The sequence below is a fragment of the Leptonychotes weddellii genome, chromosome X, assembly GCF_054177405.1.
Source record: "Leptonychotes weddellii isolate Sample4059 chromosome X, ASM5417740v2, whole genome shotgun sequence".
In the NCBI taxonomy this organism is placed as follows: Eukaryota; Metazoa; Chordata; class Mammalia; order Carnivora; family Phocidae; genus Leptonychotes; species Leptonychotes weddellii.
Genome location: NC_138385.1, coordinates 30,645 through 57,143, shown reverse-complemented (window position 1 = coordinate 57,143; position 26,499 = coordinate 30,645). Strand labels below are relative to the sequence as shown.

General features: G+C 39.0%; 1 protein-coding gene across 1 annotated transcript in view; it reads left to right on the top strand.

Moving 5' to 3' along the window:
- VAMP7 (vesicle associated membrane protein 7) overlaps nt 1–26,499 on the top strand; it is a 60,109-nt gene that overhangs the window by 13,378 nt on the left and 20,232 nt on the right. The window contains exons 3-5 of the mRNA XM_006736905.3: nt 2,205–2,262; nt 4,273–4,410; nt 6,758–6,848. Of these exons, the coding sequence (XP_006736968.1) occupies nt 2,205–2,262; nt 4,273–4,410; nt 6,758–6,848 (287 nt within the window). The remainder of the gene's footprint in view (nt 1–2,204; nt 2,263–4,272; nt 4,411–6,757; nt 6,849–26,499) is intronic.

Sequence of the window (26,499 nt, the reverse complement as noted above, 5' to 3'; positions counted from 1 at the left end):
GACTTTGCCTTTCTGAGCTTAGATATTTTCTTTTCTAGAAACCCTGAACTCCCAAGACCAGGCCAGGTGCCCCCTTTTTGCTTGTCTCCATAGTATCATTTGTTTATTCATACTGTAGCACTTAGCACACTGTAGTATAATTGCAATCTTTACTTTTTGTCTCTGTCATCTGACTGTAGGCTGCTTGGTGGCAGGGACCATACATTGTAACTTTTTGTGGTCTTCACACCAAGTTACTCCCTAGGGTACAAATTTTCTGGAGAAAATGATGACTTCCATTTTGGACACTGTGTTTAAGTTATCTATGCTATGTCCAGTTGGATGTGTCTAGTAGACAGTAGTGTATGTAGGCCTGGAGCTCAGGAAGTAAATCAGATCTAGGTTTGGGAATTATCATCATAATTGTGGTAGCTGAAAACAACAGTAAGACATGACAGTGGATGCCACCATCCAGGGACTGTGTGTGAGAAGAGCAGAGAGCTGAGGATGTTGGAAAACATCAATAGAGGGAAAGAGACTGCCACATTAACCAAGCAAGCCTGGTGCTGGGAAATCTAGTGGAGAGAAAACACTTTTCAGAAGAAGGAAGTGGTCAACAGTATCATGTTTCAGAGAGGGCCACTGGATATGGCGACGTGGAAGTTATTGGTGGAATTGATGTGAACAGTTTTAGAGTAGTGGAGGAAGACATTTTGCCTGAGTTACCATACCTCCTTGTAATTCATATCAAGCCTTTATGTGAACATTAAAAGTATAATTCAACAGGTACTCTTATCTATCCACTTGCCCAAGGTAGAAATCTGGGAGGCAAAATTGAGTTACCCTCTGCTTCATTTCCAGTAGCCAGTTATCAAGTTCTGTTCTATGTCTCCTGCCTTTTCTTTTTCATTGCCCGTAGTACTTGAGTTTATTTCCCTCTTCATTTGCTTACCTGCTGTACTACAGTACTCTCCTATCTGGTTCTTCTTCTTCTTTTTTTTTTTTTTTTTTTAAAGATTTTATTTATTTATTTGACAGAGAGAGACACAGTGAGAGAGGGAACACATGCAGGGGGAGTGGGAGAGGGAGAAGCAGGCTTCCCATGGAGCAGGGAGCGTGATGTAGGGCTTGATCCCAGGACCCTGGGATCATGACCTTAGCCGAAGGCAGGCAGACGCTTAATGACTGAGCCACCCAGGCGCCTCTCTCTGGTCCTTCTTTCAGTGAGTTTTCCATGCTCTAGCCAAAACATCCTTTTGCATGACAAATCTTACTACACACTCTTCAGGCTAAAACCTTTTGATGCTTGTTCATTTTTCTTAGGATAGTGCATAGTGAGGTTTTAACATCTTACATAACCTGGTATTTGCTTACTTCTCCAGCCTCATCTGTGCAGGTAATTTGTTTTTTCCTTCTATTTCACTTTCTAGTCATGTGAACTCATTTGACTGTACTAAAGCCATTATGTGCTTTTTTTTTAAAAAAATCTCCAGGCCTTTATGCTTGTTGGTTTTTCACTCTGGAACCCTCTTTGTCTCCTCTTTACCTTGCCATCTTTTACTTATTCTTCAGGTCTTGACTCAGACATCACTTGCTCCAGGATGTCTTTCCCATTACCCTTTGCTAAACTCTGTTAGGTGTCTCCTTTATGTTGCCAGAGCACCATACTGCCTTTTACTCCTCATCCTGTTTTACCATGCTGCTCAGTAATTCCCTGCACTGTGATCTTTGTGAAGGCAGGGACTGATGGTTTTGCTTATTTGTATCCTCAGCACCCAGCCCAGTAACTGGCTCAAAGTAGATGTCAAACAGTTGTTAATGTTGAGCATTTGGTACAAAAAGTGATTGCTCTGAGATTTTAAAAGAAGGCAAGGAAGATGTATGGGTCATTGGAGGTTAATCTTAATTATGTGTCCCTCCTAAGATGTCATCTCTTGTTGAGGCCCTAAGAGTCAATTATGCTTTTGCAGCTACCATTTTAATGGGTAATGTGCATACCGTTGTGCTACATAGGGTAGAGACTTTATTTTAACGTTTTATTTATTCTTATCAGTTTGACTTGAGAGAAACAGGTGTATAGGGGAGGGGGAGAGGGAGAATAGATAGTATCTGTAAATGATATGGTTACATTGGTGGTACTAAATTTGCTTATACATAGATAGAAGATGGAAGTGAAAGCAATATTGCTCATAACCACAATAAATTTTATATCTTTTATTCTACAGTTATTTGTTTCATTACATCTGCCAAGATAGGATTGTATATCTTTGTATCACTGATGATGTAAGTAACTTGAAGACATGTTGCTATTTAACTATGTGTACTGTTAATAAAGTCAGTTCTTAATTATCTGTATCTTTAGTAGGTAAAGGTGATGTGATTATAACTGTCCATAGCTGGAAATTTTTTCTATACTTTGCATTTGTCATATGGAGCAGCAAATGACAAGAAGAGTTGATGTCTGGATATATGCAAATCAGCTCAGTTTTGGTAGAGTTTTAGCTTAACTAACCTCTTGCAACTTCTGCATTTCTCCCATTGTGTAGTGAGAATTGGTCTTCATCATCATGACCCTTTGATATCAAATCCTCAAAATTTATTTATCTGAAATATTAAATAGGTTATTTTATTCAATACTGAATTTTTTTATTTGAATCCAATTAGCCAACATACAGTACATCATTAGTTTTAGATATAATGTTCAATGATTCATTAGTTGCGTATAACACCCAGTGCTCATGTGAATAGTGAATTTTTTAATGTATAATGACCTTTGGAAAACAAAATCACAATACGTTATGATCAGCTTTGTAAACCTGTAGTTCACATTGGTAGGTGGTTTTTTGAGTATTTACAGGTTCTAGACCAAAATGCTCAGTAACTTAACAATGCCATCAAGGTCATTTCTCTCCTCTGTTATCTTTAGCGTCAGCTTCTTCCTAGTACATTCCCCTATGGTTGCATGGAGCCACATGCTTTTTTATTTGTGTCCAGAGGAACTGTGTCTTCCCAAATCTCTTATTGTAAGAATGAGGAAAGTTCTCAGAAGCACACGCTCCTCTCCCCCTCTTTCAAAGTGAACTTCTTTTCATGTCTTATTGGCTAGGACTAGGTTACATACTTATTTCTAAATTGATCAATGACAAGAGGCGTGGAATTGGCATGATTGCCATAGGTCAGGGTTTTTAACCTTTATTGTGTCACAGACCCCTTTGACACTCATGGGCCCCTCCCAGGATGTTTTTAAATGTATGAAATACATGATTATAAATAAAACCAGTTATACTGAAATACAGTATTCAGAGTATTTTAAAAATTGATATAGTAATATATATGATTTTTATGAATTCATTAAGTAACAAGATCTAGTCAGGTCTGATAGCTAATAATAATTTTGAAGTGATGAGTATAAATGATATTTTGAGATATCTATAACTGATGGTATGTGAAAAAAAGATTTCTATTGGTGACAGTCACACGTACTGTTTGGTACTATTCTGGTTTGTTACCTACAGTCAGATTTGAAACTTAAGTTGAAACTTAATGTGGTTTATTTTCTATCCAAGTACATGGACCCCTTGAATTTGGACCACTGACGCCAGTGTAAGAACCCTTAGCTTAGACTAATCATCTTGGGTGACATGGAGATGAGTGTCAACCATAGTGATCATCACAGTGATTTTTATCCTTAGTTTCAGAGTGTTTTCTAAAATTATTTTAAAAATTCAGCTATATCTGAAATGACTAATGTGAAAAGGCTTGGAATAGATAAGAAATATGACTAAATTTGGGTTCATCAGAGTTGAGTTTTCTATTTCTTGACTGGGACCAGACAAGAGTACATGACTTGATCTTTTCAAGTATACCATCACTATTAAAAAAAACTCAATTCAAAGTAGTGTTATTTTTGTGTGTGAAAGACTGTACTATTATTATGGATTTATTAAGCATCTTCTTGTGCTGGGCCTTCTAATAGACCCTGTGAAAGATATGGAGGGAGTAATACCCAATTCTTACTCTCAAGAAACTAACCTAGATACTGTTATCTTTAGTTGGCAGTAGTCAAATAAATATATTTGGATTGGACTCTCAGTTCTTTCTTTTATTAGTCGTTTGACCTTCAGCAAGTTACCTTTTAAGAGCCTTTGTTCTTATTGTAAAATGAGGTCAGTGCTAGTTCCTCCTCATGGAATCATTGCTTAGTAAATGTTAGCTGTTCTTATGGTTGTTGTTAATCATCCATATCATCTTTGTTTATTTTCTAATGTGGATTCTGTGTTGGTCTCTTTTCAGGATTTTGAACGTTCTCGAGCATTTAATTTTCTGAATGAGATAAAGAAGAGGTTCCAGACTACATATGGTTCGAGAGCACAGACAGCACTCCCATATGCCATGAATAGCGAGTTCTCAAGTGTCTTGGCTGCACAGTTGGTAAGATCTTTTTCAGGATATAGTATTTTGATTCATATCTTCTTTATTACCTTCAGGCACTTTGAATATAGGGGACTCTGACCTGCAAATATATTTTTCTGATTGTGCTATTAAATGGCAACGTAATAAAACTTCCCAGATAGAAAAATTTTAAATAATCAGTGATACTCTCTATATAGTGTTCAAAGTATCTAGGAATGGGGAAAAACATTAAAGATCATCTACTTGAGCTACCCATCTAATGCATAAATCCACTCAGTATGCCAAATGGCCTCTTAACTTGTACATTAACCTTCTACCCTCCCATGAGGCAATTGTAATTTTTTTTTGAGTGAGAGAGAGTGCATGCCTGCCTGCATGGCGGGGAAGGAAGGGGAGAGTGAGGGAGGGGCAGAGAGAGACTTTCAAGCAGGCTCCACACTCAGCATGGAGCCCAATGCAGGGCTCAATCTCACAACCCTGAGTTCATGACCTGAGCTGGAAATTAAGTCAGATGCCTAACGACTGAGCCACCCAGGCACCCCAAGGCAACTGTAATTTTTGAGCAGCTTAACTTAGTCATTTGAAAGTCTGCTCATCTATGTGAATACCAAACTGTCAGCTCAGTGAAGTTTTGCATACGTATATACCTATGAAGTAACACCCTTTTCAAAATACATCTGCATGACCCTAAAAGTTCCTGATGTCCCTTTGCAGTCAATCCCCTCCCCAACACTCTGCCCCAGGCAACCTCTGCTCTCTTTTCTGTCACTATGAATTAGTTTTGTCTTTTCTAGAATTTGCTATAAATGGAATTATGCATTACATACTCCTTTGTGTCCTGGATGCTCTGTGTAAGGCTTTTGATATTCATGTTGTGTAAATCAGTAGTTCCCTTTTTTTGCTGAGTAGTGTTGTGTGCATATACCACAATTTGTAATAAATTATCAAACTTTTTTCCTAAGTGGTTGTACCATTTATATTCCCACCAGCAGTTCTAGTGTTTCTACATTCTTGCCAATGCTTGTTATGGTCTATCTTTTTAATTTTAGTCATCCTAGTGGGTGTGTAGTGATATCTCATTGTGGTTTTAATTTGCATTTCCCTGATGACTAATGATGTTGAGACCTTTAAAAATGCTTCCCTTTTAGCGATGAAACTATTTGAGTGCAAAGACATATGTTCTATCTATGATTGTATTGTGAATGAGAAACAAAAGCATTATTGTGATTGAATACTTTACTTTTCACTTCTTTAAGTGTTCTTTTTAGTACTTTTTGAGTGTTACACTTCTAAATATGCATTCTTCGGGGGATGAAGTTCCTTTAAATAGTTATAAATCTTTATTCAGTCAGTTTGTTTGTTTCATACTTCCCACTAGAAAACATTCATACATGTGATACTGTGTAAAACATCACCAACCAAAAATATACCAATATATAGTCAAAGGTAACAGGTGAGCTGGCAGCAAAACTTTCAACTTAACCAGTTTGTCATTGGCTCCGTATCTATGTGTGACCCTCTGAACAAGTCTGTGCCAGGATTGTCATTTACAGATGGAGATAATAATAAGAGCATCTTCATCATGGAGTTTTTGGGTAGATTAAATAATGTCCTCTCTTTGAAGCATTTAGCACAGTGAAGTGACTAGAATATTGTATATTAAGGACTTCATGGATAGCTATGGATAATAATTTCAAAATACATACAATTATCAATGCTTAGATTTCTAGATCCTATAAGAAGCCAATGAAAATAGGATGCATACTCTGATCCCAACAGATAGAAGAATAGATGCTCAGAAGGTGGGCCAGCCTCTCCTCATCATACCCAAGAATTGGGGAACAATTTAGTGTGCTTTTCCCTGTCTTGTTTTCTCCATCTATGGTCTTCTTTTCTCCTTTCTTGTCTGAGCACAGATTATATAACCCTGTACTTCTGCCCCAAGAGTCTCAGGTATATATATTGATAAAATACATTTACCTTTATTTTATGCTGCCTATATTTTTCCCTAGGCCTAATAACAATTTTTTTAAAGATTTTATTTATTTATTTGACAGAGAGAGATACAGCGAGAGAGGGAACACATGCAGGGGGAGTGGGAGAGGGAGAAGCAGGCTTCCCGCTGAGCAGGGAGCCCGATGCGGGGCTCGATCCCAGGACCCTGGGATCATGACCTGAGCCGAAGGCAGACGCTTAATGACTGAGCCACCCAGGTGCCCCCTGATAACAATTTTTAAATGAAATGACATGTATCTTTTATATCAATACAGGCATAATTTAATAGCATTCCTCAGTGTCATTCCTTTTCTTTTTGTTTTCCTATTGTAAGTAATGTCTGGATAAGTTAAATCTTGTTTTCTTATAGAAGCATCACTCTGAGAATAAGGGCATAGACAAAGTGGTGGAGACTCAAGCCCAAGTGGATGAACTGAAAGGAATCATGGTCAGAAACATAGGTATGTTTCATGGCATAGTCCACATGCATATGGGCAAAAATGGTAATTGATTACTTGATTGGGGTCAAATTATTCTAGAAAGGCTGAAATAGTACTTCCTGAATCTTACTTTTGGAAACTATCAGCTGAGATATGGATGTTGCCTACCTATGATACGGTCTCCTGTATGAATGTTTATTTCTTAGTACTTATGACTGTTCTTCATTCTAATTTGTTAGTTGGCTTAGCAAGAATAATTTGAGATTCTTGCAACAGTTCAGCAATTAAGAATAATTTAGTCAGTTTTGGCTGGAGATACCCAGATAGCTGATGTTATCAGTAGATACTTAAAGTATAACTTTTTGACCTCCTCAGAAAGTTTGTAACACTTGATTGAGAGAAAGAAAGAATTGGTCCAAAAAAACTGTTGTACTTTTCAAAGAATGAACTATGATATAAATTCTGTCAGCCTATGTTTTGTCAAGCTATTTAAGCACATTAAAATAATCCAGAGAAATGCATCAAGTTTATTTTTTAATTGATTATGCAATTGTATTTAGATTTAGGATGATGCTAATTTTTTAAAATCATTGGTTCTCAAAATGTAGTCCCTGGGCCAGCAGCATCAGCATCCTTTGGGAACCTGTTAGAAATGCAAGTTTTCAGGACCCACCCCAGAGCTATCGAATCAGAAACTCTGTGAGTGGGACCCAGCACTCTGTGTTTTCACAAGCCCTCCAGAGGATTTGAATGCATATTCAAGTTCGAGAACCACTCTTTCTAAGGGGAATATCTCAGACAATAACTTGTATAAAATTGAATGAAAATGATATTGTTTTATAAGATATTTAATGGAGACATTGTCAAATTTCATAAATGTCAATTTACTTATAATCTTGGATTTACTATTTGAATTACTTGTACATTTATTGTTAGCACAGGTACAAGCTGTAAAGACATTTTAGAAAAAAAAATACTCTTGATCCCAGCATCCTAAAGATTCATTTCCATTTTTTCTTTTAAGGTTTTTATCCATACATATACATATTATAATAATCGCACATATTCAGTTTTGTTGAGGCAGTACAATATAGTGACCAAGATTTAGAGTCATATGTGCCTGAGTTTGAGTCATGATTTCACTTCCAACCTGCTGTTAGCCCTTGGTCATCCTCAAACTTCTCTGAGCTTTGTTTCCTAATCTGCAAAAAGGAGATGGTAGAACCTAAGGTTACCAGGATAAAGGAGATAATGTATGTAAAGCATCTTGTACAGTGCGTAGCACATAGTAAGAGCTGAATTATCGTTAGCTATCATTAATCTACTTTATGCTTATACAGTATTTCATTGGGTTATATTATAGGTTAGAATCACGTCCTTATTTTGGACACTTGGGTTCTTTGGAGCAGTGTTACTCAGAGTACTGTTTTACAACCAGATAAAGAGCTTGCGCCAGCATGTAAGTCAGTGCTGTGCTTTCTTCATTGAGAACATCTTATTATGAATATGTCAGTTGTGTGCTTAGAGACTTAGTTGAAGCAATAATAAACACTCTTAGGTAGCACCGATTTAGAGGTTTGTGTTACAATAACAGTACTGCTCTAAATGGTTTTGTGCCTGTTTTTCTTATTTTCTTGAAATTAAGTCCCAGGAATGAGATTAAAAATCAAAAGGGAGAAACTTTTTTTTTAATGTTTACTTTCATTCCAGTTAGTTAACATGCAGTGTAATAATAGTTTCAGATGTACAATATAGTGATTTAGCAGTTCCATACTGCACACAGTGCTCACCACAACAGCTGTCTTCCTTAATCCCCATTACCTATGTAACTCATTCTCCCACCCCACCTCCCCCTCTGGTAACCATCACTGTTTTCTCTCTGTGTTTTTTAAAGATTTTATTTATTTATTTGACAGAGAGAGAGCGTACACACACAAGCAGGGGGAGCAGCAGAGGGAGAAGGAGGCTTCCCGCTGAGCAGGGAACCCGATGCAGGGCTCAATCCCAGGACCCTGAGATCATGACCCGAGCTGAAAGCAGCCGCTTAACCAACTGAGCCACCCAGGCGCCCCATATTTTTAATTTTTTGAGGAACATTCATACTATTTTCCATAGTGGCTGAACCAATTTATATTCCCACCAACAGTGCATAAGGGTTTCCTTCTCTCCAAACCCTCACCAACACTTGTGATTTCTTGTCTTGATGATAGCTGTTCGAACAGGTGTGATATCTACAATATCTCATTGTGGTTTTGATTTGCCTGTCCCTGATGATTAGTGATGTTGAGCATCTTTTCATGTGTCTGTTGGCCATCTAGATGTCTTCTTTGGAAAAGTGTCTATTCAGTTCCTCTGCCTGTTTTTGATAGTTTTTTTGTTTGTTAACTGAGTTGTATGAATTCCTTATTTTAGATATTAACCCCTTATCTAGTATATGGTTTGTAAATATTTTCTCCCATTCTGTAGGTTACCTTTTCATTTTGTCGATTGTTTATTTTGCTGGCCAGAAGCTTTTTAGTTTGATGTAGTTCCACTTGTTGAGTTTTGCTTAAAGACCAGTGAGAAAAAACCTTCTTCCCTATGTTTTCTTCTAGGAATTTAATGGTTTTAGTCTTTGAATTTAAGTCTTTAATCCATTTCAAGTTATTTTTGGGGAGCTGTTGTAAGGGATCCAATTTTAGATTCTTTCACGTGGTTATCCAGTTTTCCCAGCACTGTTTGTTGAAGAGACTGTTTTTTCCCTAGTGAGTGAAGTTCTTGGCTCCCTTGTAAAATCTTGGTCAACTGTATATGTGGGAGTTTGTTTCTGGGATCTCTATTCTGTTCCATTGGTTCATGTGTCTATGTTTATGCCAGTACCATACTGTTTTAATTACTATAGCTTTATAGTATAGTTTGAAATCAGGAACTGTGACGCCTCTGGCTTTGTTCTTTCTCAGAATTGCTTTATTTGTTTGGGGTCTTTTATGGTTCCATAGAAATTTTAGGATTGTTTTTTCTATTTCTGTGAAAAATGCCATTGGAATTTTGAAAGACATTGCATTGAATCTGTAGATGGCTTTGGGTAGTATGGCCATTTTAACAATATTAGTTCTTCTGATCCATGAACATGGGATATATTTACATTTGTTGTGTCTTTAATTTCTTTCATCAGTGTCTTGTAGTCTTCATTGCAGAGATCTTTCACCTCCTTAGTTAAATTTATTCGTAAGTATTTTATTATTTTTGATGGTATCGTGATTGGGATAGTTTTCATTATTACTTTTTTGGATATTTTATTGTTAGTATATAGAAATTTAACTGATTTCTGTATGTTGATTTTATATCCTACAACTTTATTGCATTTGTTGATTAGTTCAATTTTTGGTTGAGTCTAGGATTTTCTGTATATATTATCATATCATCTGCAAATGATGCCAGTTTTACTTCTTCCTTTTCTATTTTGCTGCCTATTATTTAATTGTCTTGTCTGATTGCTCTACATAGGCCTTCCAGTACTATATGAGTAACAGTGGTGAGAGTGGGGATCTTTGTCTTGTTCCTGATCTTAGAGGAAAAGCTTTTAATATTTCACCATTGAGTATGATGTTACCTTTGGGTTTGTCATATATGGCCTTTATTATGCTGAAATATGTCCTTATATACTCAGTTTGTTGAAGTTTTTTATGATGAAATGATGCTATGTTTTGTAAAATGTTTTTTCTGCATCTATTGATTTGATTACAAGTTTTTATCTTCCATTATATTAATGTGGTGTATCACATGTACTGAGTTGTATATGTGGAACCATTCTTATATGCCAGGGATAAATCCCACTTGGTCACGGTATATGATCATTTTTATGTGGTGTTGAATTCAATTTGCTAATATTTTTTTGAGAATTTTTGCATCTGTGTTCATCAGGGATATTGGTCTATAGTTTTCTTGTTGTGTCCTTATCTGGATTTGGTTTCAGGGTAATGCTGGCCTTGTAAAATGAGTTTGGAAGTATTTCCTCCTCTTTGGTTTTTTTGGGAAGAGTTTGGGAAGGTTTGGCATTAATTTTGCTTTAAATGTTTGGTATAATTCACCAATGAAGCCATCTGGTTTTGGGTTTTTCTTTGTTAGGAGGTTTTTGGGTACAGATTCAATCTCCTTACTCATTATTGGAATGTTCAGAATTTCTATTACTTCATGATTCTGTCTTGGTAGGTTATATGTTTCTAGGACTATATCCATTTCTTCTTTATTCAGTTTGTTGTCATATAATTATTCAAAAGAGTCTCTTATGATCCTATGTATTTCTGTAGTATCAGTTCTAATGTCTCCTCTTTTGTTTCTGATTATATTTGAATCTTCTTTTTTTCCTTAGTCTAGCTAGAGGTTTGTCAATTTTATTATTTAAAAAAAAAACAGCCATTAGTTTTGTTGATCTTTTCTATTTTTCTGGTTTCTATTTCATTAATTTCCACTTTGGTCTTTGTTTCCTTCCTTCCACTAACTTAGGGCTTAATTTGTTCTTCTGTTTCTAGTTCCTTGAAGGTTCAAGTTAGGCTGTTTATTTGAGGTCTTTGTTTTCTTAACATATGCATTTATCACTATAACCTCTTGCAGAACTGCTTTTGTAGCATCCTGTGTGTTTTGGTGTGTTGTGTTTCTGTTTTCATTTGTTTCAGTTATTTTTTTATTTTCCTTTTGATTTTTTTCTTTAACCCATTGGTTGTTCAGGAACGTGTTGTTTAGTTTCCACATATTTATAGATTTTCCAGCTTTCCTCTTGTTGATTTCTAATATCATACTACTGTGGTTAGAAAAGGTACTTGGTATGATTTCAGTCTTCCTAAATTTGTTAAGACTTGTTTTGCGTCCTATCATATGATGTATCCTGGAGAGTGTTCCTTGTGCACTTGAGAAGAATGTATATTCTGCTCCTGTTGGATGGAATGTTCTGTGTATTGCCTGTTATGACCACTTGTATGGTTTAAGTCATGTTTCCTTATTGATTTCTGTCTGGATGATCTAGCCATTGTTAGAAAGGGGTGTATTGAAGTCACCTACTATTATTGCATTATTATCTGTTTCTTCCTTCAGATCTGCTTGTATTAAGATACTTAGGTGCTCTGGGGCGCCTGGGTGGCTCAGTCATTAAGCGTCTGCCTTCGGCTCAGGTCATGATCTCAGGGTCCTGGATCGAGCCCCGCATCGGGCTCCCTGCTCTGCAGGAAGCCTGCTTCTCCCTCTCCCCCTCCCCCTGCTTGTGTTCCCTCTCTCGCTGTGTCTCTCTCTCTCAAATAAATAAATAAAATCTTAAAAAAAAAAAAAAAAGATACTTAGGTGCTCTGATATTGTGTGCGTATATATATTTTTTTCAAAAATTTATTTTAATTTTAGAGAGAAAGAGAGTATGCCAGTGGGGGAGGGGCAGAGGGAGAGGGAGAGAAAGAATCCCAAGCAGACTCCTCGCTAAGCACTATGTGGGGCTCCATCCCATGACCCTGAGATCATGAACTGAACTGAAATCAAGAGTCAGACACTTAACCAGCTGAGCCGCCCACACCCCTGTGTGCATATATATTTAAAATTGTTATACCTTTTTAATGAATTGACTACTTTATTATTATGTAATGACTGTATTTATCTTTTTTTTTTTTTTTTTTTTTTTACAGTTTTTGGTGTACAGTCTTATTTTATCTCCACTTTCTTTTGGTTTCCACCTGCATGGAATACCTTTTTCCATCCCTTCACTTTAAGCCTATGTGTGTATTTAAATCTGCAGTGAGTCTCATGTAAGCAGCATATTGTTGGATCTTGTTTTTTTTATCCATCCAGCCACTCTGTGCCTTTTGATTGGTGAACTTATTAGAGTAATTTTTGAAATGTAAAGACTTACTATACTAATTCCATCTTATTCATTGCTTTCTGGATGTTTTGTAATTTCATTGTTCCTTTTCCCTTCCATTTCTGCCTACCTTTTTATTTTTTTCCTTTAATGTATTTATTATTTTTCCCCTAGAATATGTATATGTATGTATGTGTCTGTGTATCCCAGAAAATATATGTAATTTTTAATTGAGATATAGTTGACACACCATATTATTATTAGTTTCAGGTGTACAACATAGTGATTTGACAATTATACACATTAGGAAATGCTCACCACAATAAGTGTAGTTACCATCTCTCACCATAGAAAGTTGTTAAGAGGGGGTGCCTGGGTGGCTCAGTCGTTAAGCGTCTGCCTTCGGCTCAGGTCATAATCCCAGGGTCCTGGGATTGAGCCCCACATCGGGCTCCCTGCTCAGCGGGGAGCCTGCTTCTCCCTCTACCCCTCCCCCTGCTTGTGTTCCTGCTCTCTCTGTCTCTCTCTCTCTCTCAAATAAATAAATTAAAACATTAAAAAAAAGAAAGTTATATTATGATATTATTAACTATATTCCCTATGTTGTACTTTTCATCCCTGTTAACTTATTTATTTTATAACTGGAAGTTTGCCCCTCTTAATCCACTTCACCTATGTCACCTATCCCCCAACCCCCTCCCCTCTGGCAACCACCAGTTCTCATTATTTATGCATCTGTTTCTGTTTTTGTTTCTTAGATTCCACGTATAAGTGAAATCATAATGGTATTTGCTTTCTCTATCTGACTTACTTCACTTAGCATAATACCCTCTAGGTCTATCTGTATTGTCCCAAGTGTCTGCCTACCTTTTAAAATTGGTGATGTTTTGGGATTGTGTGTTCCATTTCCTGTTTCTGTATCTTTTGTGAACCTACTCTAGGTTTTTGCTTTTCAGTTACCATGGGGCTTACATAAACCATCTTATAGATAAAATAGTCCATTTTAAGGTGATAGCAACTTTTCATACAAAAACTCCACATATTTTACTCCCCTGTTACACTCTTGGTGTCACAGTTTACCTTTTTCTATTGTCTTTTTGTTAAAATTTATAGTAGCTATAGTTCTTTCTTTTTTTTTTTTTTTTAAGATTTTTTTTATTTATTTATTTGAGACAGAGAGAATGAGAGAGAGAGAGCACATGAGAGGGGGGAGGGTCAGAGGGAGAAGCAGGCACCCTGCCGAGCAGGGAGCCCGATGTGGGACTCGATCCAGGGACTCCAGGATCATGACCTGAGCCGAAGGCAGTCGCTTAACCAACTGAGCCACCCAGGCGCCCGCTATAGTTATTTCTAATACTCTTTATCTTTAACCTTTATACTATATTTAAGTGTTTAACACACCATCCTATTACAGAATTAGTTTTGTAAATCTGTATATTTAACCTCTACCAGTGTATTATATACTTTTCTATGTTTTCATGTCACTAATTAGTGTCTTTTCCTTTTAGCATTTCTTGCATGGCAAGTCTAGTGGTAATGAACTCCCTTAACTTTTATTTGTCTGAGAATATATTTATTTCTCCTTCATATTTGAAGGATAACTTTGTCATATAGACTATTCTTGGCTGGCAATTTTTTCTTTCAACACTTTGGATGTGTTATTCCACATTCGTTGCTGGCCTTTAGGGTCTCTGCTGCAAATCCACTCATAGCCTAATAGGAATTTCTTTGTAGATTACAGTCTTGTTTTTCCTCTGGCTGCTTTTAAGAGTCTCCCTTTATCTTTGATTTTTGACCATTTTCTTATAATGTATCTTAAGAAGGTCTTTTTGCATTGAGATAATAAGGTGATCTCTTACCTTTATGAACTTAGATGTCCAGGTCTCTCTCCAGGTTTAGGAAGTTTTCCGCTATTATTTGTTTAAATAAGCTTTCTGTCTTGTTCCCTCTCTTATCTCCTTCTGGAACCCCAATTCTAATATTTGTACGTTTGATGGAGTCCCATTGATCATACAGGCTTTTTGGGTTTTTCATTATTTTCTCTTTGTTGTCCTCTGGGTTGTTTCAGAGTTCCTATCCTCTAGCTCACTTATTATGTCTTCCATTTGGATTACTTTGAGGTAGATGTTTTCTATTGAATTTTTCATCTCATTCATTCTTCAGCTCCAGAATTTGTTTGATTCTTTGTTATGATCTCTATCTCTGTTAAATTTCAGATTTTGTTCATATAGTGCTTTCCTGATTTTGTTGATCGTTTTTCTGTGGAGTTTTTTTTTGCAGCTTGTTGAGTTTTTCAAAACAGTTATTTTGAATTCTTTATTAGCTAGATTGCAAAATTTCACACTTTTGATTTCAGTTATTGGAGAATGATTGTTACCATACAGTGTTGACATATTTCCTTGATTCTTTATGTTCCTTGAACTTCTGTGTTGCTGCTTTCCCTTTTGATGTGTAGTAGACACCTCCTAAAATCTTTCCTAGTTACCCTCAAGTAGGAAATAGCATTTGTGGTTCTGCTATCTGGGGTTCTCTCCATCCTTGTCTGGATGCTCCTGCTCCATGCTTCTTACTCATTCTTGTGGCAGAGTTCTTAACTTTTATGTCTTCTCTGATCTTACAACTTACCATGCTGGCTGCTGGAAACCTCTTTTTTTTTTTTTTCTTTTCCAGAAGATGACATTACAGCTCAAGTTTATGGTTTCTCCCTTGCCCACAGAGCCTGGTCTGATATTCTGAGAGCACTACTTTTAACTGGAGCTCACTCTTGCCACTGCACTTAGGAGCATGCATAAGGAGCTGGCCGCAGAGTAGGAGGAGGTGACTGTGGGACTGGTGAGGGAATCATTGAGTAAGGGTCTCCCAGAGGCTTGTGGGTGGACTTCCTGCTTAAGCCCTGAGCACAGCTATCAGGGAGTATGTTCTTTTAATATCCTATGACATTTTTATTGGCCTCTTTCCTGATCTCCTCCCTGCCCCCAGTCTTAGAGGTCCTGCCTCTGTACCCTGGGTGCTGCTGGAGAGAAATGGGTTTCTCCAGTAGCTTGTCACATAGGTGGAGTAGCCAGGCACTCACTCACTGTTCTCCCTTTCCCCTGGGGGAGAGACTGCCACCAGCAAATCGAACTGTGCTCCTATGTGATGCCCAATGCTCCTGTGTATGAGGTGGTCCCGCTGGAGTGCTTCCTGGTGCCCATCGAGAGCACTGAGCAGGCCTCAGGACTGCTCTTTGTGCCAAATAGTCCATCGTGGGCAGGCAGCCTCAAGGCCGTCACTGCAGGCAGCAAGTGAAGGCCATACCCTGCCAGACTGTGGGGGCTGGGAGGTGGTCATTTTTTTGGGGAAAAAAAAACTTAGTTCAGCCCTATGCTCTGTCACCTTGGGCAACGGTCAGTGCTGGAAAAGTTCCTCTTACCCTCTCCAGTGCATCTAAATTCATATCTATATTTTATGCTCCAGTGCCATGCTGAAGTCTCCTCTTGGCAAGGCTAGCCTTCTACAAATTCTCTCTCATCCATGAGTACCTGCCTAAATCAGTACTCTTCAAGTTTTCCCCAACGGCGACCAAGAGGGCTGTGGAAGCAACACTGATCATGTTGGTTCCACAGCCTATACTTAGGTTTGTCTGCCTGTTACCAATGCGCAGGTGCATGAGACCCCCTCAGGTCCTTTGGCCTATGGTGCTGGATCCCACAGGTCCCACAGAGGCACTTTTTTTGTGGATGGATGCCTTAATTAGTTTTTTAAAAGGGGGGGGGGCAAAATGGAGGGATGTCTTACAGTGCCATGATGCTGACATCACCCCACTTCTTGTTATATTGTGATAGTCTTGACCCCTGTTGCAGTAGTCTAGAGTAGGAAGAATAAAATCTTCCTTATCATTTTTGGCAAGTGTCAGAATAATTTCCCTTTAATAGTATCTCTCTTCCAACATCCTTCTTGCCTTGTTTCCAAGTATTATATTTTTTAATGCTATTGTAAATGCAATTTTTCTCTCTCATTTTTGGATTTTTCATTGCTAATGTATAGAAATACAGTTGATTTTTTGCATATTGTGCAACATTATTGAACATTTTTTTATTAATTCTAATAGCATTTTAGTGAGTTCTTTATGATTTTCTATATACAGGGTGTTAGATTCTGCCAGGTACTTTTTTTGCATCTATTGAAATGTTTGTGTGGATTTTGTCCTTTATTCTGTTAATACAGTATATTATATATTTTGGTTTTTGGATATTAAATCAACCTTGCATTTCTGAAATAAATGCCACTTCATCATGTTGTAAATCCCTTTAATATATTGCTGGATTACATCTAATATATTACTGAGGTTTTATGTCTATATTCATGAGATATTGATCTGTTTTTCTCTTGTGATGTCTTATTCTTATTTAAATTCAATTGACATACAGTGTATTAGTTTTAGAGGTAGAGTTCAGTGATTCATCAGTTGTAAAAAACACCCAGTGCTCGTTACATCACGTGCCCTCCTTAATGCCCATCACCCTATTACCCCATCCCCCACCCCCTCCCCTCCAGCAACCTTCAGTTTGTTTCCTAGAGTTAAGAGTCTCTTACTTATGGTTTGTCTTCCTCTCTGATTTTATCTTGTTTTATTTTTCCCTCCCTTCCTCCATGTTCCTCTGTTTTGTTTCTCAAATTCCACATATGAATGAAATCATATGATAATTGTCTTTCTCTGACTGACTTATTTTGCCTAGCATAATACCCTCTAGTTCCATCCACATCATTGCAAATGGCAAGATTTCATTTTTTTGATGGCTGAGTAATGCTCCATTGTGTGTGTGTGTGTGTGTGTGTGTATACATTACCACATCTTTATTCGTTCATCTGTTGATGGACATCTGGGCTCTTTCCATAGTTTGGCTATTGTGGATATTGCTGCTGTAAACATTTGGGTGTGGTGCCTCTTCGGATCACTATATTTGTATCTTTGGGGTAAATACCTTGTAGTGCAGTTGCTGGGTCATAGGGTAGCTCTATTTTTAACTTTTTGAGGAACCTCCGTACTGTTTTCCAGAGTGGTTGCACCAGCTTGCATTCCCACCAACAGTGTAGGAGGGTTCCCCTTTCTCCGCATTCCCGCCAACATCTGTCGTTTCCTGACTTGTTAATTTTAGCCATTCTGACTGGTGTGAGGTGGTATCTCATTGTGGTTTTGACTTGTATTTCCCTGATGCTGAGTGATGTTGAGCATTTTTTCATGTGCTTTTTGGCCATTTGTATGTCTTTGGAGAAATGTCTGCCCATGTCTTCTGCCCATTTTTTGACTGGATTATTTGCTTTCTGGTTGTTGAGTTTGATAAGTTCTTTATAGATTTTGAATACTAACCCTTTATCTGATAAGACATTTGCAAATATCTTTTCCCATTCTGTAGGTTGTCTTTTGGTTTTGTCGACTTTCCTTTGCTGTGCAAAAGCTTTTTATCTTGATGAGGTCACAATAGCTCATTTTTGCCTTTGTTTCCCTTGCCTTTGGAGATGTGTCTAGCAAGAAGTAGCTGCGACTGAGGTCAAAGAGGTTGTTGCCTGTGTTCTCTTCTAGGATTTTGATGGTTTCCTGTCTCACATTTGGGTCTTTCATCCATTTAGAGTTTATTTTTTGTGTACGGTGTAAGAAAATTCTTCTACTTGTGGCTGTCCAGTTTTCCCAGCACTATTTGGTGAAGAGACTTGTCTTTTTTTCCATTGGATATTCTTTCCTGCTTTGTGAAAGATTAGTTGACCATAGAGTTGAGTATCCATTTCTGGGTTCTTTATCCTGTTTCATTGATCTATGTGTCTGTTTTTTTGCCAGTATCATACTGTCTTGATTACAGCTTCAGTAGAGCTTGAAGTCCAAAATTGTGATGCCACCAGCTTTGGTTTTCTTTTTTAACCTTACTTCAGCTATTCAGGGTCTTTTCTGGTTCCATACAAATTTTAGTATTATTTGTTCTAGCTCTGTGAAAAATGATGATGGTATTTTGATAGGGATTGCATTGAATATATAGATTGCTCTGAGAAGCATAGACATTTTAACAATATTTGTTCTTCCAATCCATGAACATGGAGTGTTTTTCCATTTCTTTGTGTCTTCCTCAATTTCTTTCATGAGTTTTATACTTTTCAGAGTACAGATCCTTTACCTCTCTGGGTAGGTTTATTCCTGGGTATCTTACGGTGTTTGGTGCAACTGTAAATGGGATTGATTCCTTAATTTCTCTGTCTTCTGTCTCATGGTTAGTGTATAGAAATGCAACTGATTTCTGTGCATTGATTTTGTATCCTGCAACTTTGCTGAATTCCTGTATGAGTTCTAGCAATTTTGGGGTGGAGTCTTTTGGGTTTTCCACATGGAGTATCATGTCATCTGTGAAGAGTGAGAGTTTGGCTTCTTTGTCGATTTGGATGCCTTTCATTTCTTTTTGTTGTCTGATTGGTGAGCCTGGGACTTTTAGCATTATGTTGAACAACAGTGGTGAGAGTGGGCATCCCTGTTGTGTTCCTGACCTTAGGGGAAAAGCTCTCAATTTTTGCCCGTTGAGAATGATATTCTCTGTGGGCTTTTCATATATGGCTTTTATGATATTGTGGTATGTTCCTTCTATCCCTACACTGTGAAGAGTTTTAATCAAGAAAGGATGCTGTACTTTGTCAAATGCTTTTTCTGCATCTATTGAGAGGCTCAAATTGTTCTTGTCCTGTCTTTTATTAATGTAGTGTATCACATTGATTTGCAGATGCTGAACCACGCTTGCAGCCCAGGAATAAATCCCACTTGGTCATGGTGAATAATCCTTTTAATGTACTGTTGGATCCTATTGGCTAGTATCTTGGTGAGAATTTTGGCATCCATGTTCATCAGGGATATTGGTCTGTAATTCTCCTTTTTGGTGGGATCTTTGGTTTTGGGATCAGGGAAATGCTGGCCTCATAGAGTTTGGAAGTTTTCCTTCATTTCTATTTTTTGAAACAACTTCAGAAGAATAGGTGTTAATTCTTCTTTAAATGTTTGGCCATCTGGCCCTAGACTCTTGTTTTTTGGGAGATTTTTGATTACTGATTCAATTTCTTTGCTGGTTATGGGTCTGAAATGTTCAGGTTTTTATTTCTTCCTGGTTCAATTTTGGTAGTTTATATTTCTAGGAAAGTATCCATTTCTTCCATTTGCCTAATTTGTTGGCAGATAGTTGCTCATAATATGTTCTTATAATTGTATTTCTTGTGTGTTGGTTATGATCTCTCCTCTTTCATTCGATTTTATTAATTTGGGTCCTTTCTTTTTTCTTTTTGGTAAGTCTGGCCAGGGGTTTATCGATCTTTCTTTCAGAGAACCAGCTCCTAGTTTCATTGATCTGTTCTGCTATTCTTTTGGTTTCTATTTCATTGATTTCTGCTCTGATCTTTATTAAATCTCATCTCTTGCTTGGTTTAAGCTTTATGTGCTGTTCTTTCTCCAGCTCCTTTAGGTGTAGGGTTAGGTTGTACATGTGAGACTTTCCCTGTTTCTTGAGAAAGGCTTGTATTGCTATGTACTTCCCTCTTAGGACCACCATTGCTGTATGCCAAAGGTTTTGAATAGTTGTGTTTTCATTTTCATTTGTTTCCATGCATTTTTTAAATTCTTGTTTAATTTTCTGGTTGTGACCCATTCATTCTTTAGTTGGATGCTCTTTAGCCTCCATGTATTTGAGTCCTTTTCAACTTTCCTCTTGTGATTGAGTTCTAGTTTCAAAGCATTGTGGTCTGAAAATATGCAAGGAATAATCCCAGTCTTTTGGTACCAGTTGAGACCTGATTTGTGAGCCAGTATGTGTTCTATTCTGGAGAATGTTCCATGGGCACTCGAGAAGAATGTGTATGCTCTTGCTTTAGGAGGCAGTGTTCTGAATATATCTGTGAAGTCCATCTGGTCCAGTGTGTCATTCAAAGTCCTTGTTTCCTTGTTGATCTTCTGCTTAGATGATCTGTCCATTGCTGTAAGTGGGGTGTTAAAGTCCCTACTCTTACTGTGTTATTGTGAATGAGTTTCTTGAATTTTGTTATTAATTTTTTTATATAATTGGCTGCTCCCAAGTCAGGAGGATAAATATTTACAATTGTTAGCTCTTCTTGTTGCATAGAACCTTTAAGTATGATATAGTGTCCTTCCTCATCTCTTATTAGAGTCTTTGGTTTAAAATCTTATTTGTCTGAAAGAAGGATTACTTTTTTTTCCATCTCCATTATAGCATGATAAATGGTTCTCCACCTCCTCACTTTCAATCTGGAGGTGTCTTTGGGTCTAAAATGAGTCTCTTGTAGACAGCATATCGACGGGCCTTATTTTTTATCCAATCTGCTACCCTTTGTCTTTTGATTGGAGCATTTTAGCCCATTTACATTCAGAGTAACTACTGAAAGATATGAATTTAGTGCCATTGTATTACCTGTAAAGTCACTGTTACTGTATATTGTCTGTTCCTTTCTGGTCTGTGTTACTTTTAGGCTCTGTCTTTGCTTACAGGATCCCTTTTAATATTTCTTGCAGGGCTGGTTTAGTGATCACGAATTCTTTTAGTTTCTGTTTTTCCTGGAAGCTCTTCATCTCTCCTATTCTTTTTTTTTTTTTTTAAAGATTTATTTATTTGAGAGAGCGAGAATGAGAGAGAGAGAGTACATGAGAGGGGGGAGGGTCAGAGGGAGAAGCAGGCTCCTCGCTGAGCAGGGAGCCCGATGCGGGACTCGATCCAGGGACTCCAGGATCATGACCTGAGCCGAAGGCAGTCGCTTAACCAACTGAGCCACCCAGGTGCCCTTTTTTTTTTTTTTTGTAAAGATTTTATTTATTTATTTGACAGAGACACAGCGAGAGAGAGAACACAGGCAGGGGGAGTGGAAGAGGGAGAAGCAGGCTTCCTGTGGAGCAGGGAGCCCGATGCGGGGCTCGATCCCAGGACCGTGGGATCATGACCTGAGTCGAAGGCAGACACTTAATGACTGAGCCACCCAGGCGCCCCTCTCTCCTATTTTGAATGACAGCCTTGCTGGATAAAGTATTCTTGGCTGCATGTTTTTCTCATTTAGCACCCTGAATATATCATGCCAGTCCTTTCTGGCCTGCCAGGTCTCTGTGGATAGGTTTGCTGCCAGCCTTATGTGTCTACCTCTGTAGGTTAAGGACCTATTTATTGTCCTGAGCTGCTTTCAGGATTTTCTCTTTGTCTCTGAAATTCACAGCCTTCACTATTCTATGTCGAGGTGTTGACCTATTTTTATTGATTTTGAGAGGGTTTCTCTGTGCCTCCTGGACTTGGATGCCTGTTTCCTTCCAGATTAGGGAAGTTCTCAGCTATAATTTGCTCAAATATACCTTCTGCCACCCCCTTCCTCTTCCTCTGGAACCCTAATTATTCTAATATTGTTTCACTTTATGGTACTGCTGATCTTTTGACTTCTCCCGTTGTGATCCAGTAGTTGTTTCTTTCTTTACCTCAGTTTCTTTATTCTCCATCATTTTATCTTCCATCACTGATTCTGTCTTCTGCCTTGTTTATCCTAGTAGTTAGAGCCTCCATTTTTTATTGATTCTCATTAATAGCCTTTTTTATTTTGACTTGATTAGATTTTAGTTTTTTTATTTCTCCAGAAAGGGATTCTCTAGTGTCTTCTATGCTTTTTTCAAGCTCAGCTAGTATCTTTATAATCGTTATTTTGAATTCTAGCTCTGACATTTTATAATATCCATATTTGTTAAGTCTCTGGCAGTTAGTACTGCCTCTTGTTTTTTTTTCTGGGGTGAGTTTTTGGTCTTGTCATTTTGTCCAAAGAAGAATAGATGGATGAGAGAACAAAATACAAAAATATCAACCATGACCCCAGCAAAATATACAGTAAACAAATCAGAAGAGATCAGTAACCAAAAAAGAAAAAAAGGAAAACAGAGAGAGAATATAATCAAAGAGGTGGACAGAACAGGGTAACACACTAGGTCCTGGGTGTATTTTGGTCTGTTAGAAGAAACTAGATCCAAAATGATAAAGGAAGAAAAACTTCTATATATACAAAAATATAATTGAATATGATGAAAGGAAGCCAAAAATGAAGAATATATATAGATAGATAAAATGTAAACGTAAAAATAAAATTAAAAAAGACTTAAAAAAGAGTTGATAACATAAGAAACTAGTTGAAAAGTAAAAAAAACAAAGAAAAGAAATTTTAAACTGAAAGACTAAAGAATCATGAGAAAAAAATCTCAAAATCTATATACTATTTTTCCCTAGTTCTGGAGTTTTGCAGTTCTGTGTGATCCGTAAACTTGGTATTAGCCAGATATTCCTGCTGGTCTTCTGTGGGGGGGCCAGTTTTGCTAATTCTCAGGTGTCTTTGCCTGGGCTGAGTTGCACCACCCTTGCCAGGGCTTAGTGTGAGCTGCTCCAGATTGCTCTATGTGGCTTTTGTTCCCTGAAGGCCTTCCGTGCCACTTTAGAGGATGAAAATAAAAATGGTAGCGTCCAGTTCTCCAGCCCCAGAGCTGAATGATCCCAGCTCCCACTCTTCATTATGCCCTCAGGGAAAAGCAGTCAATCAGTTTTGTCTCCCTGGTTTCCATCCACACTCTGTTCACCCAGCCTGTGACCAAGCGTTTTTATCTCAGGCACCGACCCTTTTTGGGTCTCCAAATCCTGCAGATTCCTGTGGCACTCACCCATGCCAGTCCTCCCTGGGGGAAGGAGGAGGGTCTTGCTGTGGTTCTGCTGCTTGCTGGGCCCCTGCTCGAAGAGCAGTCACCTGATCGTGTCATGGTTGCTGGTTTATGGCAAAACTGAGCTGAAAGCCCACTCATAGGCTCACTGATTGCAGCCGGCTTCCCTGCTCTAATGCTTGCAATCTCTGCCGCACTCAGGCACCCCCGTTCTTTCTGTGACCCCGGGGATCCTGAGACCACACTGCCCCACCTGGGATTCTGCCCTACTTCACCACCTGAGTGCGTTTCAGGCAGGGAAGTCCTTCACTGGAGCAGATTTCTAGAAGTTCCAATTTTGCAGTCCACTGCTATATCACTTTCAGGTAGCTCGCTGATTGAGGCTCCCTCCCCCTACAGCTTATTTTCCGATATGTTGGTTCATATATTCACTTCTCCATACCTCTTACCTTGCAAAAAGTGGTTGTTTTTCTATTTGTAGAACTGCAGCGATTCTTTCCTTAGATCTCAGATGAGTTCACAGGTGTTCAGAATGATTTGACAGCTATCTAGCTGAATTCCAGGGACAAGATAAAACTAGGATCTGCTACTCCTCTGCCATCTTCCTCCTTCTCAGCCTCTTGTGCTGTGGTTATCTGATTTTGATATCAGTAAAACTGGCCTCATAGGATGAGTTGAGAAGTGTTCCCTCCACTTCTATTTTGGAAGAGTTTTTGAAAAATTGGTATTAATTCTTCTTGAAATGTTTGGTAGAATTCACCTTTGAAGTGATATGGACATGGGCTTCTCCTTCTGCAAAGTTTAAAAATTATAGATTCAGAGCTTCCAGTCCAACATGGTGACGTAGGGGAGGATCCTGATCTCACCTCCTCCATGGAACACACCGAATTACACCTATTTACAGAGCAGTTCCTCCTGAGGAGGAACTGAGGGCCACCTGAACAGCTTCCACACAACAAAAGATAGAATAGCAAAACAACAGCAGGAGAGATGGAGACACAGTAATGCAGGGAACCCCTACCCCAGATGCTGCGAACTGCAGTGGTAAGAGATAGTACTGAGGGACTGGGAGCACAGTCATCTGTCCTTGGGCACAGGAAAAAAGCCATGGTTTAAAAGAGAAACTAGCTCATAAAATAGAACTAGAACTCCAGGTTTAAAAGAGAAACTAGCTCATAAAATAGAACTAGAACTCCAGCAAACAACAGAATAGCTGGTGGAACTCTCCGGGTCAGAGGGACTGGTGAGCGACATGGTTTGTGCTCCCCCTTCCCCTTGAAAGCACTGACCCGAGCACAGTCTGGACACCATAGCCAGTTTGAGGTTTCAGTGAGCCCCAGGTCCCTTACCTCACATCAGCCCTGAACTCCTGGGGCACAGAAAAAACACAGTTTAAAAGATCAATTAGCATATAAAAGAGCCAGCACTAGAACTCCACCAAATGGTGAGGGAGCTGCTGGAACACTCTCTGGATGGGAGAGGCTGACAGCCATGGTCTGTTCTCTCCATTCCCGCCTTGAAAACACAGACCAGTACACAGTCTTGGCATCAAAATTGGTCTGCTTTGCCTCAGTGAGCCCCAGGCCAGCCCCAGCCGTCCCACCAAGGTGGCCACAGAGCAGTGCACGCTGGGATACCCCCGGTTAGTGCTCAGTACAGCTCCAGCCATTGTGCCAAGGTGACACAGGTGCAAGGCACCCAGAACACTCCAGGATCACAACACTTTGGCTTCAGATGCCTTGCTAGGGAGCCTCCAATGCAGAGTGCTCTGGAACCTCCTGTCTGATGTCTGCTTTAGATCCAGCTGCCCCACCAAGGCACCCCTGTGTGGAGCACCCCATAACATCCCTGTCCATGCCAGCCTCAGCTCCATTCACCTGGGCAAGGCATCCACTACGTCAAGCACCCCAGGACACCCCAGCTTGCACCCACTTTAGCTTCAGCTGTCCTGCCAGGGCACACTTCATGGGGAGAGCCCAGGGACCACACCAGTCCATGTCCACTTCAGCTTTAGCCATCCTGTCAGGATGCCCCCTGCATGGAACACCCCAAGACCCCCTGACACGTACCCTACCTTGGCTCCAGTTGCCCTTCCAGGGTACCCTCTGTGAAGAGTCCTGGAACATCCTGGTTTATATCCACTTCAGCTTCAGCTATCCGGCCAAGATGTCCTCTGTGCATAGATGTCCAGGACCCCCCAGCTTGCATCCATTTCAACTTCAGCTAATCCTGTCAGGGCACCTTCTGTATGGAGAGCCCAGGGACCTTCCGGCCCACACACAGCCTCAGCTCCAGCCACCTTGCCAGGGCACCCCCACATGGAAAACTTGAACTACCCTGGATAGCACCCACCTGCTGTGTGGAGAGCCCAGGGACCATACTGACCTGTACCTACTTCAAGCTTTAGCTTTCCTGCCAGGGCGCCCACTCTGTGGAGAGCCCTGGGACCCCCAACCCATGCCGGCCACAGCTCCATCCGGCCAGCAGGAATCACCAAGCATACACAGTCTCCACGGGACAACCAGACACAAGACCATTCCTTCAATTTTAGAAGTAGCTGTTCTGCCTAATGCATAGAAACAAACGTAGTTAAACTAAATGGGGGAAATAAGGCAACATGCTCCAAAAGAAACAAGACAAAACATCAGTAAGATAACTAAATGAAATGGAGATAAGCAACATACCTGATAAAACATTTAGAGTAATGATTGTAAAGATGCTCACCGGTCTGAAGATAAGAGTGGAAGAACTCAGTGAAAGCTTTAATAAAGATATATAAAATATAAAAAAGAACCAATCAGAGGTGAAGAATACAGTAACTGCAATAAAAAATACCCTAGGGGGAATCAACAGATTAGTGGATGCAGAAGAACATATCAGTGCTCTGGAAGACAGGGTAATGGAAAGCACCCAAAGCAAATAGCAAAAAGAGAAAAGAATAATTTGAAAACGTGGGGATAGGTTAAGGGATCTCTTGGAGACATCAAGCAAGCACATGTTCACGTTATAGGGATCCCAGAAGAAGAAGAAGAGAGAGAAAGGGACAGGAAACTTACTTGAGGAAATAATAGTTGGAAACTTCAGTAACCTAGGGAAGGAAATAGACATCCCGTTTCAGGAAGCACCAGAGAATTCCAAACAGGATGAACTGAATGAGGTCCACACCA